At 37.3% G+C, this 13,416-nt stretch overlaps 1 protein-coding gene across 8 annotated transcripts in view; it reads right to left on the bottom strand.

The window, feature by feature from the left end:
* The window catches only part of LRCH3 (leucine rich repeats and calponin homology domain containing 3), a 155,084-nt gene that overhangs the window by 8,754 nt on the left and 132,914 nt on the right, over window positions 1-13,416 (bottom strand). For 7 of the 8 annotated variants that reach the window (XM_090277916.1, XM_090277931.1, XM_090277889.1 and 4 more), the window contains 5 exons: window positions 4,786-4,834; window positions 4,039-4,146; window positions 1,625-1,740; window positions 1,017-1,154; window positions 23-100 (listed from right to left, as the gene is read on the bottom strand). In XM_090277916.1, the coding sequence (XP_090134042.1) occupies window positions 23-100; window positions 1,017-1,154; window positions 1,625-1,740; window positions 4,039-4,146; window positions 4,786-4,834 (489 nt within the window). The remainder of the gene's footprint in view (window positions 1-22; window positions 101-1,016; window positions 1,155-1,624; window positions 1,741-4,038; window positions 4,147-4,785; window positions 4,835-13,416) is intronic. The other variant, XM_090277939.1, reaches the window with a different exon arrangement.

Raw genomic sequence — 13,416 nt, forward strand, 5'->3', positions numbered from 1 at the left:
AAAAAAATTATAAATTTATTACCTGAGGTACACCAATTTTTCTGCAAGCTTCTAGGAAATTCTCCACATTTCGCCTACATTTTGCAATTGTTAATTTAGGCTGCAAAGGAAGAAAAATGGGGTGTTACTACAAGATTTAATAATTTTGCTAACTTTAAAAATACTCTTGCCTATTGCTTTCTTCACTCAACCCTCTAAATCAGAGTTGGCACACTTATTCTTTTTCTATTTTTTAAAAATTGATTTTAGAGAGAGGAAGAAAAAAGGAGAAAGAAGAGGGAGGGAGAGAGAGGGAGACAGAGGAGAAACACCTATGTCATTCCACTCCTTCATGCATTCATTGGTTGCTTTTTATATGTGCCCTGACCAGAGATCAAACCTGCAACCCTGGTGCATTAGGATGATACTCCAACTGAGCTATCCCGCCAGGGCAGCAAACTTTTTCTTAAAGAATCAGATAATAAATATGTTAGTCTTGGGGGTCATATGATCTGTTACAACTAATCGATTTTGCTAAGAGCCTGAAAGCAACATAAATAATATATAAACAAGTAAGTGGGACTGTATTCCAATAAAACTTTATTTACAAAAATTGGTGCTGGCCTTTGGATTACTTCTCTAACTACATCTCCTGCCACATGCACCCACACATTGTGTGTGATCTATTCTGAACAACTTTAAAATTCCTTTAATGTGTCAGGATCTTCCTTATCTTTCAAATCTAGGAATACTATGTCAGAATTCCAACAATTTTACCTCTTCTGGGAAGGCTTTCTTGAACTCTCCAGGTAGAATTAAGTGGTCCATTTTTTGTATTCCTATAGCACACCCCCTACACACCTCTCTTCTAACATCTGTCACACTGCTATAAGTCATTACTTATGTGCCTACTTTTTTTCTCTAGTAGAAGTGAAGGGAAGGCAGGAATGGCACTGTTCACTCTGTATCTCTAGCATTCTGCACAATGCCTGCCATTGTACTTAATAAGCCAACTTTTTAAAACATTATAAACTTACTACAGCTGGTGAGGGAACGTGAATACTTGGGACAGATCGAGGCCGCACGTGATTGGCCAAATGGCAAAGAACAACACCATCAGTTAGAGCTGCTCCAAGATCACAAGGCAGAGATACTTTTAACCGGTACTCAATATGCTAAAAGAACAGGAAAACATGTAACATATTAACTGAAAAGTAGCTGACATATAGGACATAATGGAGTTACAATGGAATATATTAAATTAGAAACCAAGATAATATGCAGATTTTCTGTTAAAAAAACCAAACAAACTAGGTTCCCTTTCAACTCCAAAACAAAATACACTATATATGACGTGTAATATGTATATGAGTACATACATATAAATTATTACTACTCTATACATGAGGCAGAAATATTTTTTAAATGAGAGTGGCTAGGGATTAAGCTTTATAGAATAAACCATCTCATTTTCCTAGTAAAGAGTTGAAAAAAATTTCCTTAATAGCAAAGTTTCTTTTACATTCATAACATAACAGGTGCTTCTTAACTTTATTAAAAATTACAAGATGTGTAAATAAGTGATTGCAGGACGATGGACTATAGCAGTATCAATGAAAAATGAATTTAAAGGTAATGTACACACTTTCCGTAGTTGATTTATTAATTCCAGTTCTTCTCTCTGCCTTGAATTCTGTCTTGTTACAGGGTCTGTAGAATCAGTGGTAGTTGCAGAAGATGAAAGAAGAGGTAAAGCATGACCTAAAAAATATTAATGTGAAAGACAGAAAGGTGATTTATCAGTGCTGGAAAAATACTCTGACCCACCTGATTACACTTTCCTTTCTACGTCTGGACTCACTCTTTTAAAAAGTTTTAATTATGCTAATTTCAAAATATACAAAATCAAAGTGAGAACAGTATTTAAAAACAACAAATGTCCATTACGCATTTGACTCACTTTTGTTTGATTACATCCACTTCAAAATGTTTTTATTGAAAAATGACAACATGTATAGAAAATTATACACAAATCATAAGGGAGAAGCACAATAAATTATCTTCACAAAGTGGACACAACCAGGTTCATAAATGCAACTCTACCAACATCTAGAAGCTCCTCTCAAGCTCTCTACCCATCGGTACTCCTACCACCACAGGTTATAACTGCACTTCCTGACTTCCAACATCAAGTTAGTTTTGTCCCTTTTTGAACTTTCTATAAATAAAACCATATGCTTTTGTTTCTGCCTTCTTTTGATCAACATTATGTTCATAAAGTTTATCCATGCTGTATATGTTAATTAGTTCATTTTCATTACTTATATGGTATCCCACTGTATAAAAATACCACAATTTTTTATCCATTCTATCACTGATATTCAGTTTGGGTTCATTATGAATAATAATGCTATGAATATTTTTGTACATATCTTTTTGTATACGTGTACATATTTCAGAAAGCAAAATTGCTAGTCATAGGTGTCACACATTGTGGTCTGGTCGGCACAACATGTGGGAGTACAGCTTCTACCGCGGTTTCTACTGCGGGTGTGCAAACTCCGTGCACAGCGGCTCAATTCGTCCCAAAGGCTCCTCCCTCCAGCCCAGTTCCTTCGGGCATCTGTGTTGCCTACACTTTCTGTTCTTTCATTCTCAAAACATGGCAGTGGCTGGACCGCCCACCGGGACTTTTGACATATGCAAATGAACCATCTGCAAATTAATCTGGCCCCAGCTTCTCCTGTAAGAAATAAAAAATGGACTTTGCTCATTCCCAGAAGAAATGTTGATGGACCTAGCACGACATCTTGACTAGGGAAAAGCGGGGAGATGTAAATAACCTGTTGAATGTGTTGATGGGTAAACTCACCCTAACCAAAATGTATGTTTGGAAAGGGATGGAGACAGTGCCTGTAGGTACACAGGCAGGGGACTCCTACGGGTCCTCAAGGTGGACCAAGAGTCTTCCCTCCCGCTTTCTTCCTCCTTCTCCCATCCTCTTTCTCTTGTTTCTACGGGCCCTCGAGTTGGACTGGGAGTTTCCCTCTTACCTCTAACCCCTTTCCCTCCCTCCTTTCCTTTAATAAACCTGGTGTAAAAATCCTAGACTGTTCTCTGGGTGATTTCGCAGAGCAAAGGCAGCCTAACAATAGGATATACAAATGTTCAACATTAGTAGATAATATAAATACTTTTCCATACTACTTTACAATCCTATCAGCAGTATGTCTCTGGTTTGATGTTACATCTCACAGCAATTGCACCTATCAGTTATATTAAAAGTAGTTTTGGACTTGTTTTTAATGTTTTTAATTCCAGGTAACTTCTTTTGGGACCAGGCAGATATTCGTCATATTAAAAAAGAGAGAGAGAGAGACTAAGAAGATTTTTTTAAATTACTGATTCATTTCTTTAAGAACATAGAAAACAGCTTTTATCAACAGAAAAACCTGAAAAAGAGCTCATTATAGAGAGGAAGAACATTCTCTAAAGCCCTGAAAGACTTTTTTTTTTTTTGGACAAATACTACAACCTGCTTTTAGGTGGTACAAAGAAACTTTCTAATTAAAACAAATTCACACAAGAGTCTCCTGCTTCAGAGTCAGTGAGATTGCAGATAAATGCAAAGTTTAAAGCAGTGGTTCTCAACCCGTGGGTTGTGACCCCTTTGGGGGTCAAACGACCCTTTCACAGGGGTTGCCTAAGACCATCGGAAAACACATATATAATTACATAGTTTTTGTGATTAATCACTATGCTTTAATTATGTTCAATTTGTAACAATGAAAATACATCGTGCATATCAGATATTTACATTACAATTCATTAACAGTAGCAAAATTACAGTTATGAAGTAGTAACAAAAATAATTTTATGGTTGGGGGTCACCACAACATGAGAAGCTGTATTAAAGGGTCGCGGCATTAGGGAGGTTGAGAACCACTGGTTTAAAGTTTCTGCCTAGGTGAGATCTCAGGATAGAAGTAATGAAAGCATGTAACAGTTAGTGGCATTGTATAAAGCTTCCCCTTCCCCCTTTGAGTCACTACCTCCCACCTTTATTTGTTTCTGCTCTGATAGCTGATCGGAAGAGGAAGCTTTCAGGGCGCTGGGGCTGGTTTCTCTGGATAACAGCAGGAAAAGAATATGCAGGCGAATGATGAACTAAATTGGTACAGAAAGAAAATCAGATAAAAAGAAATGGTAAGTCATTAAATATGTAATAGACACATGTCACAAAAGTTCAATAAATGGGAAATAAAGAAAAAATAAAATTAAAACATGGCAATAATATTAAAGGATAATTTTGTTAATACAAAATCTGCTACAGAAAGTTACCATGACCACAGGAAGGCTGAGTATATCTGTTTTTAATTGTCATATTATTTTTTGTATATCAGTAAAAGCAGAATGAATGTTACCATGTTGAATAGTCTCTTGCAAACCTATAGCACTGCTAGCTCATGCTCATTTGTTCATATCAAATTAATAGTTCAACAACCAGCTGAATTAAAAAGTTGAAAATGTGCAAAAAGTTCCCAATTTTGTGTCTGATTTCTCATCTCAGAAAAGGAAGACACAGTTCTCTAAGAGGTAATTTGTCAGCTAGGCGAGTACTTGAAATATTGGGGGCGAGAGGGACCATTTTGTCTAACCACTATGCTGTACACCTGAAACTAATACAAAATAATACTGAATATAAACTATAACTGAAAAAAACAAAACAAAAAAGTACTTTATCAGGAAAATCCTGGTAAAGAATTATAATCTTGATGTGGTGAACTGTACCTTTGTATCGATTACCTGTTTCTGTTGTAGGTGAACTTGATACAGCATTAGATCTGTCATCATTCTGTGGAGAAATAGAGGTATATAAATAATAATTATTTGTGAAGAGGTACTCTCTACATTTATTAAAATTTTGGGATTCTAAAAGAAAAGAAAATGCAACTCTCCTTCAAAATTAAGTCTAGAAATGATGATTTGGCCTAATGTATTAATTTGTGTATCTTTTTTAAGGCCAAATTTTAATTTAGTTCTACAGAATTCAAGGTTTATGCATTGCATTCTCTAAAGACAGTCCTATTATATAACAGAACTTTCTTATGATTGTGAAAAAAGATCATCCTAAGGCAGAAAACTTTATTGGGAAATGTGCAGGAAAGAATAAAATTTTACTTTATAATAGTTTCTTTGTGGTATAATTTCTAAGGTATTTCCCCCACCCTTCTCTGGAGAATAAAATTTAATGTGTTAATCAAGAGTGATAAAGGTTTCTTCATTTCTTTTAGGAAATAAGGTGTTTAAATATTATAGATGGCTGTATTCCCAGACTAAAATTTGATGTCAGGATGTTTTTAATTCATTGAATAAAAGAACTTAACAGGAGGAAGAGTTAGGTCAACTAGTATGAAGTTTACCTTAAAAAAAGAAAATGTAGTTAATTTAAAAAGAAGTACCAGTTAGTTGGGTTAAAGGTGGTACAGACTTGGCAGGGAAACAGAATCAAGAAAAGCTAGAATAACAACTATTTTTAAGGTCTTACATCTAATTATACTCAACAATTTAAATATAACTTTAAAACTAAGACACATTCCTAAACTAACAGAATCACTTTAAAACATACACACATACATCTGCTCCTATGTTTTTTTTGTCTTTTTTGGTATCAACATTTGCAGAACTCTTTTATATCTAACTGGAGTTCAGTCTGGTGAAATTAATGACAGGAAATTAAACAAATAAACAAATAAATAAATAAATCCATGCTATTAAGTAAATTCTTGGATTGATCTGAAAGACAATTTTGTGGTAACTATTCCTTGGTTTGATTCTCTTAGGTTGAGAATTAAGACTTAAAAAAGCAAACTGCATTCTTGAGTGAAGCAAAGTATTATTTCTTTATCAGTGAAAAAGGCATGTTCATCAAGCCTACAGATGGCAACAAACTAAATTTAGAATGTTGAGATGAAATGAAAATTTAAATAAATTTAAAATAACAGGAATTAGTAAAAGAAATGAAGAGGCAAATAAGGCAAAAATTGCATATCTTTATAAGAAAAAGACTATCCTATTCGAAGAATATAAGAGAGCAAGGAAAAACTAGTTAGCTAAACAAAGACCTGTTCATGCACCAATGGCACAAACAGAAAAACAAAAACACCAGAGATTACTACAGGTATAAAGGAAGATTATTGTTTTTAAATTTTAGAAGATTTATTATTAGGAGTTAGGCTAAGGAATAAAACAATAAACTTAATAAGCAACTCTTAGATGAAGAAAGAAGAGCAGAAAAAAATTCCACCGAATGGCAGGAAATGTTCTCTAGTTCTAAAAACACCAAAAGACAAAACACAGTTGGGGGTAATGAAAAACAAAGCTTGACTTCTAGTCAAGATGGCGGCATAGGTAAACACAGCTTGCCTCTTCAGACAACCACATCAAAATTACAACTAGGACTTCCTGCCAAGATGGAGGTGTAGGTACACACACTGTGACTCCCTCCAAAATTAAGAAGGAATACAACTACCTCAAAACTGGAAACAACCAGAAGTTCCTGAAAATCGGGCTGCATGGAAGTCCAACAAACAAATACTCATCCAGACAGGTAGGAGGAACGGAGAGGACACGGTGTGTTGGTGGCGGTGGCAAGCCAGGGGAAAGAAGTCACACATTTTAAAAGTAGGGAGGGACACCTGGGGAGTGCTCCCAGCACCAGACCAGACCATGCAGCTCAGAGTTCCAGCACTGGGGAAAATCAGGCCTTATTGCTACTGACTGTGAAAACCAGGGGTGTTGGGACAGAAAAAGAAACTGCTCGTCTCTCTCAGCAGAGTCCACTTGTTTAAAGGAACACCGGGTCCTAGAATGTCCAGAGACCCACTCACTCTGGGAACTAAAAACAGGGCAACAGCTAGAGGAGCACCCGTCCCATACAGGAAGTAGAAGAAGTGCCTAGAAAAGGGGCAAGAGCAGAGCAAGTGGCATTGTTCCCTCTCAGACCCCTCCCCAACATACAGAGCCACAATGTGGTGAAACCTGTTGCCGCATACTTATGAATACCTAAGGCTCCGCTCCTTACAATGTAACAGGTACGACAGCTGTACCTAAGACACAGGGAAATACAGGAGCCTATCAAGTTGAGGAGACAGAGAAGTGTGGTCGAAAAAAGGGAGCAGATCAAGATTCCAGTGGGAGAACTAAGCAACATGGAGATACCCAACCTAACAGATGAGGAGATAGCCAACCTAACAGACTTAAGAGTTCAAAATACTGGTGATAAGGATGCTCACAGACTTGACAGATATGCTTAAGAACAGCAAAAGCAAAAAAGAAGTGAAGGCAATGCTAAATGAAACGAAGGAAAATCCACACAAAAACAGTGGTGAAGGGAAGGAAACCGGGGTTCAAATCAATGATTTGGAACATTAGGAAGAAAAATACAGTAAACCAGTACAGAATGAGGAAACAAGAATTGAAAAAACTAAGGAGAGGTTTAGGAACCTCTGGGACAACTTGAAATGTGCCAACATCCAAATCATAGGGGTGCCAGAAGAAGAGGAAGAGCAAGAAATTGAAAGCTTACGTGAAAAATAATGAAAGAAAACGTCCCAAATTTGGTGAAGGAAATAGACATATAAGTCCAGGAAGCACAGAGTCCCAAGGAAGCTAGACCCAAAGAGGACCACACCAAGACACGTCATCATTAAATTGCCAAAGGTTAAAGATGAAAGAATCTAAAACCAGCAAAAGATAAGTAGAGTTAACTAGAAAGGGGTGCCTATAAGACTATCAGCTGATTTCTCAAAAGAAACTTTGCAGGCAAGAAGGGACTGGCAAGAAGTATTCTATGTGATGAAAAGCAAGGACCTATAGCCAAGATTACTCTACCCAGCAAAGCTATCATGTAGAATGGGGTGGCAGATAAAGTGCTTCCAAGACAAGGTAAAGCTGAAGGAGTTCATCATCACCAAACCCTTACCATATGAAATGTTAATGGAACTTATTTAAGAAAAAGATTAACACTATGAACGTTAAAATGACAACAAACAAACAACTATCAACCAATGAATCTAAAAAACAAAAACAAAATCCAACGAAGCAAGCCAGAATAGAAACAGAATCATAGGTATGGGGATCATTTGGAGGGTTATCAGCTGGGAGGGGGAAGGGATTAAGAAGCCTAATTGGTTGGTACAAAATAGACAGGGGGAAGTTAAGAATAATATAGGAAAGGGTGAAGCCAAAGAACTAATATGCACAATCCATGGACATGAACTAAGGCGGAGGGATTGCTGGAGGGAAGGGGGGCACTGGGCAGAGGGGAACAAAGGGAAAAGAAATTTGGATAACTGTTAACAACATAATAAAATATACTTAAAATAAACAAAAATACAACTAAAATAAAGAACAGCCATCACTCAGAATTGTCAGAAATCAAGTTGAATGGAAGTCTAACTCTAGAATTAAAGAAACCACATCTATTCAGACTGATAATAGAGGTGGAGATGTGGAATGGGCTGGTCCCACATCCATGTTTGGTGGATAAAAATTTGAGAGTGACATCTTGGGAATGAGGAGTCCCAGCCCAATTCCATGTCCTGCAGCCCAGGGTTACAAATGCCAGAAAGATGAGTCCCCAAAACTTCTGGCTGTAAAGACAAGCAGGGATTGAGTCAGTGGAAGAAACTTCTGGAGTCCCAAGCAGTTCCTCTTAAAGAACCCACACATGAACTTACTCAGATTCACTCCTTCTGAGCTCTAGCATAGGATACCAGCTTGAAAGGCACCAGTGGCGCACGAGGAGAAACTGAAATGTCTGGTGTCAAGGTGGGAGCAGGAGAAAGCTTTCTCCCAGACAGAAAGGTGGGCAGAGGCCATTGTCCCTTTTCTGAGCCCTCACCCCAGAGAGTCAGAAGGCAGGTGCCATATATGAGACTCCATCAACTTGGCTAACACTGTTTGCCCTGCCCAGAAGGTCCCCTGAGATGCCGTTCCACCGAACTTACAGGCCCACCCAAACTGTTAACCATGACTTCTCCATATGAATTGCTTGTCTTGGCTCATGCTTCACAACTTCCTAAATCCTAACAAACAAGCAATAGCTGGAGTCAGTAAGCCCCCAGCTGCCTTACTTATTGCTAAGTGGCCCCAGGAGAAGTACTAATAGTCCCAGCCTAGATTCACATCTTAGCTTCACCTGGGAATCTCCAAGCCAACCATAATTAGCAGCCATATCAGATTGCTTACTAGCTCATGTAGGGTAGCCATGGGCAGAACACAGGTGGGGGCTGACCTTGGGCTACACCACCCAGGAACTCCAGACCCTGGTGCACACAGAGCACAGCTATAGACCACATGGAAGCACCACCACCCTGTCCCTGCACAGCTCACCTTCCACAGAGGGCAGAGGTTGGTGGTCAGTGGTCACAGCTAGTCCTTGCAGCTGACTGTCCTGGGTCAGTCTCTCCTATTGACCAGCCAACAGCAATCAAGACTCAATTAACGGATGAGGGTGTACTCAGACAACTTGAAGGACACACCTCGAGTACCTAGTTTCGGTGAAACAGAAGATTGTGCTACTGGACCCTACAAAACACTTACTACATTAGGCTATGCTATCAAGACAAGGAGTCAAAACAGCTCTACTTAATACATAGGAAAAAAAAAAAAAAAACACAGGAAGGCTGCCAAAAAGAGGAGACAAACATGGCCCAAATGAAAGAGCAGATCAAAACTCCAGAAAAAGAACTAAATAAAGTGGACATAGGCCATATATCAAATGCAGAGTTCAAAACACTGGTGATAATAATGCTGAAGGAACTTAGTGAGGACCTCAACAGCATAAAAAAGATCCAGTCAGAACTGAAGGATACACTAATTGAAATAAAGAACAATTTACAGGGAAGCAGTGGTAGAATGGATGAAGTCAAGAATCAAATCACTGATTTGGAACCCAAGGAAGCATAAAACAACCAATCAGAACAAGAAGAAGGAAAAAAAGAGTTAAAAGAAAAAGAGGATAGAGTAAGGAGCTTCTGGGACATCTTCAAACACATCACATCTGAATCAGGGGTGCCCGAAGGGGAAGAGGAAAAGCAAAAAACGAAAAACTTATTTGACAAAATAATGAAGAAAACTTCCCTAATTTGGTGAAGAAAATAGATATACAAGTCCAAGAAGCACAGAGTGCCAAATAAGCTGAATCCAAAGAGGACCACACCAAGACATCATAATTAAAATGCCAAAGGTTAAATTTAAGTGAGAATCTTAAAAGCAGCAAAAGCAGAGTAACCTACAAAGGAGTTCCCATAAGACTCAGCTGATTTCTCAAAAGAAACTTTGCAGGCAAGAAGGGACTGGCAGGAAGTATTCAAAGTGATGAAAAGCAAGGACCTCCAACCAAGATTACGCTATCCAGCAAAGCTATCATTTAGAATGCAAGGGTAGATAAAGTGCTTCCCAGACAAGGTAAAGCTAACGGAGTTCATCATCACCAAGCCATTATTATATGAAATATTAAAGGGACTCATTTAAGAAAAGGGAGATCCAAACTATAAACAGTAAAATAACAAACTCAGAACTATCAACAAACGAATCTAAAAAAAAAAAAAAAAAGAAAAACCCAACAACTAAGCAAACAATTAGAACAGGAACAGAATCATAGCTATGGGGATCATTTGGAGGATTATCAGTTGGGAAGGTGAAGGGGGAGAAACTGGGAAATGGTGCAGGGATCAAAAAGCTTAACAGGTAGGTACAAAATAAACATGGGGACGTTAAGAACAGTATAGGAACTGGAGAAGCCAATGAACTTATATGCATGACCCATGGACATGAACTATGTGAGGAGGGTTATAGCTGTAGGAAAGGGTAGTACTGAGCAGAGGGGAACAAAGGGGAAAAGACCGGGACCACTGTAATAGCATAGTCAATAAAATGTACTTAAAAAATAAAAGTTTTCATGTAAAAAATGTACTTTTATTAAAACTCTAAATCTAAGTGACTTGCTTTCTAAAGTACTGAAATAATTAGTTCAAATCACTTGGAAGCCACTGACTAAATTTGAGAACTCTGGGAAAACTGATGAGCAAAAAAATGGAAGTTGACATGAACTCAACTTTTATGCCTGGTTAAGCAACAAAAGAAATAAAATTATACCTAAATATAGTGTATACCTGCTGTAAAGTAACTGGGATATAAAAAAATAAAGAGTAAGTCTTTTAAAACATCATTTGAGAGTACAGCAAGTCTGACAGAAAGTTAATACCACTGCATAATTTTTGGCATATTCACAGTTGGCCTTTCTCAACTATGATTCTTGGTAGAATAAACCCCAAAGCCCTAAGGTATCCATTGAGGGTAATTAAATTACTCTCCTCTACTATTAGAATGCTACTAACTATATGCTTCCCTTGAAAGAATTTTGAGAACAGTCCCTCAAAGAATTTTGTGTTGCTGCTCAAATAAGGAATGAAGTGGAGAAAGGCCAGCAAAGAGTTAACACAGAATAGATTAAGTTTCTTCATGTGTAATTCAGGTACCTGTAGCATCAGAGGGAAGGTTTTATGTGGTTTACAGATGTTATAAATTTGGGGTCAGCATTTACAAAAACATGCAAGAATTTTAAAGTACTCTAGTAAATTAAAGAAGTAAAAGTGTTCAAAAGCAAAATTAAGTATTCCGGAAAACAAAAAATACAAGATGTGGTAATTAACTATCATTTAGGAGTATCACTAAAACATTTGAGAGTTACAGTAGACACTTAGTAAAATGAGTATCAAAATGGAAAAAACCAACTTAATGCTCAGTAAGACATGTGAAGGACCCTTGTTTCACACTCAGCACCAGGCAAGCTCTAATGATGGATGTTTTTGTAGTTGGGGACTGTGGAGCCAAAATGGAAGACAGAGAACTTCTTAAAAGTTCTCTGGGAAGAGTTCTCAGGTTGGGAAAAGCATGTAAAAGAATAAGGGTTTATTTAGGGAGAAGACAAGGGTAGCATTTTAATAGTTTTCAAATATAATGATTCTTACATAAAGACTGCTATTTACTAGAAAATCTCCACTCTGGAAAGAAATGAAGAAATAAGTGTAAAACACAGGAGGACAGACAGAAGTTAGGAAAAGAGAGGATCTTCTTGTAAGAATTATCAATCACTTCTTATGTATCATATGATACCAAATATAATATTACCATAGCTAGAGGCCTTCAAAAAATAGTATGCTACAAGTTCTTTATTTAGGCTTCCAGTCTATAAGATCTCTGGCACAACTCTACCAACTTTGCTGCTAATCACAAAGCAGCCACAGATAATACATAAACAAGTGGCAATGGCTAGGTATAGGTAAAACTATTTACCAAAATAAATGTCCTAGGGGCCATTGCTTGCTGACCCCTACTATAGGGTTTTGGCAGTTAACAGTGTTGGGGACTGGGACTCAAATTATTTTACAGGTACATTAGACATCAAAGGCAAAATAAAATGACTCATGACAAAAAAATTAAAATGGCATTTCATTAGAATCTGAATATAAAGAATTAACACAGTCTTTACAACTGTCTCTGGCATGATAAAACTTTCAAAAAACTTCAAGTGAGTCAATGTTAAACTCAAAAAGTTTTATAAGCTTAATATATTTCTTGCAATCCTAGATTTCAGATTGCTTGCTACAAGAGCAACCCATTGGAAAAGTTAAGACTTCCACTACATGCCCCCTCCCCAAGGTTCCTGGTGAATTACAATAACAAAAGATACCTTAAGAGGTATGAAGGCAGAAGGATGAGGCAGGGTAGCAGCACAGCCTACTTGAGTCAACCCTGACAGGGACTAATTTTCAACAGAGAAAGAGAAGAAACAGAAGGGAGAATTTATTTCAGCAAAATGTCAGGCAAGCAGGCCAACAGACCTGGTCAGTAAAATTAGAAAAGGAAAGGTCATTGACAAATCTTCAAATGATTTACTAAGATATTAGTAGGACAGAAAGAGAATTATTTGCGGGGAGGGGGGACACAAAATTTACAAAGTAGTTTTCTACTTTTATAATCCAACTATTTCAATACCTCATACTGCATTAAGAAATGAAAGGTATGGTTTGTTAAAAACAATTCTATATAGAAATAAAACTGGCAACTTTTTTTTTTTTTTTTTGGCAAAATAGCCTTGAAACTAATGAGTCCTGTGCTATTCCTATGACATAAGAAAAATCCAACCAAAGAGCTCATTTTGTTTTTTATTTTATTTTTTCATGTCTAACAGGTTTTTCTAAATTGATGATGCTTATTACAGTTGTCCCAATTTTTCTCCCTTAGCTCCCCTCCACCCAGCACACCCTACTTCCTTCAGCTATCCTCCCTGCTTTGTTCACTGTCCAAGGTCATGCATAGAAGTTCTTTGGCAACTCCATTTCCTATAGTTGCCCTTAACATCCCCTT

Source organism: Furipterus horrens, unplaced genomic scaffold (assembly GCF_987537825.1).
Source record: "Furipterus horrens unplaced genomic scaffold, mFurHor1.1.pri manual_scaffold_1, whole genome shotgun sequence".
Lineage (NCBI taxonomy): Eukaryota > Metazoa > Chordata > Mammalia > Chiroptera > Furipteridae > Furipterus > Furipterus horrens.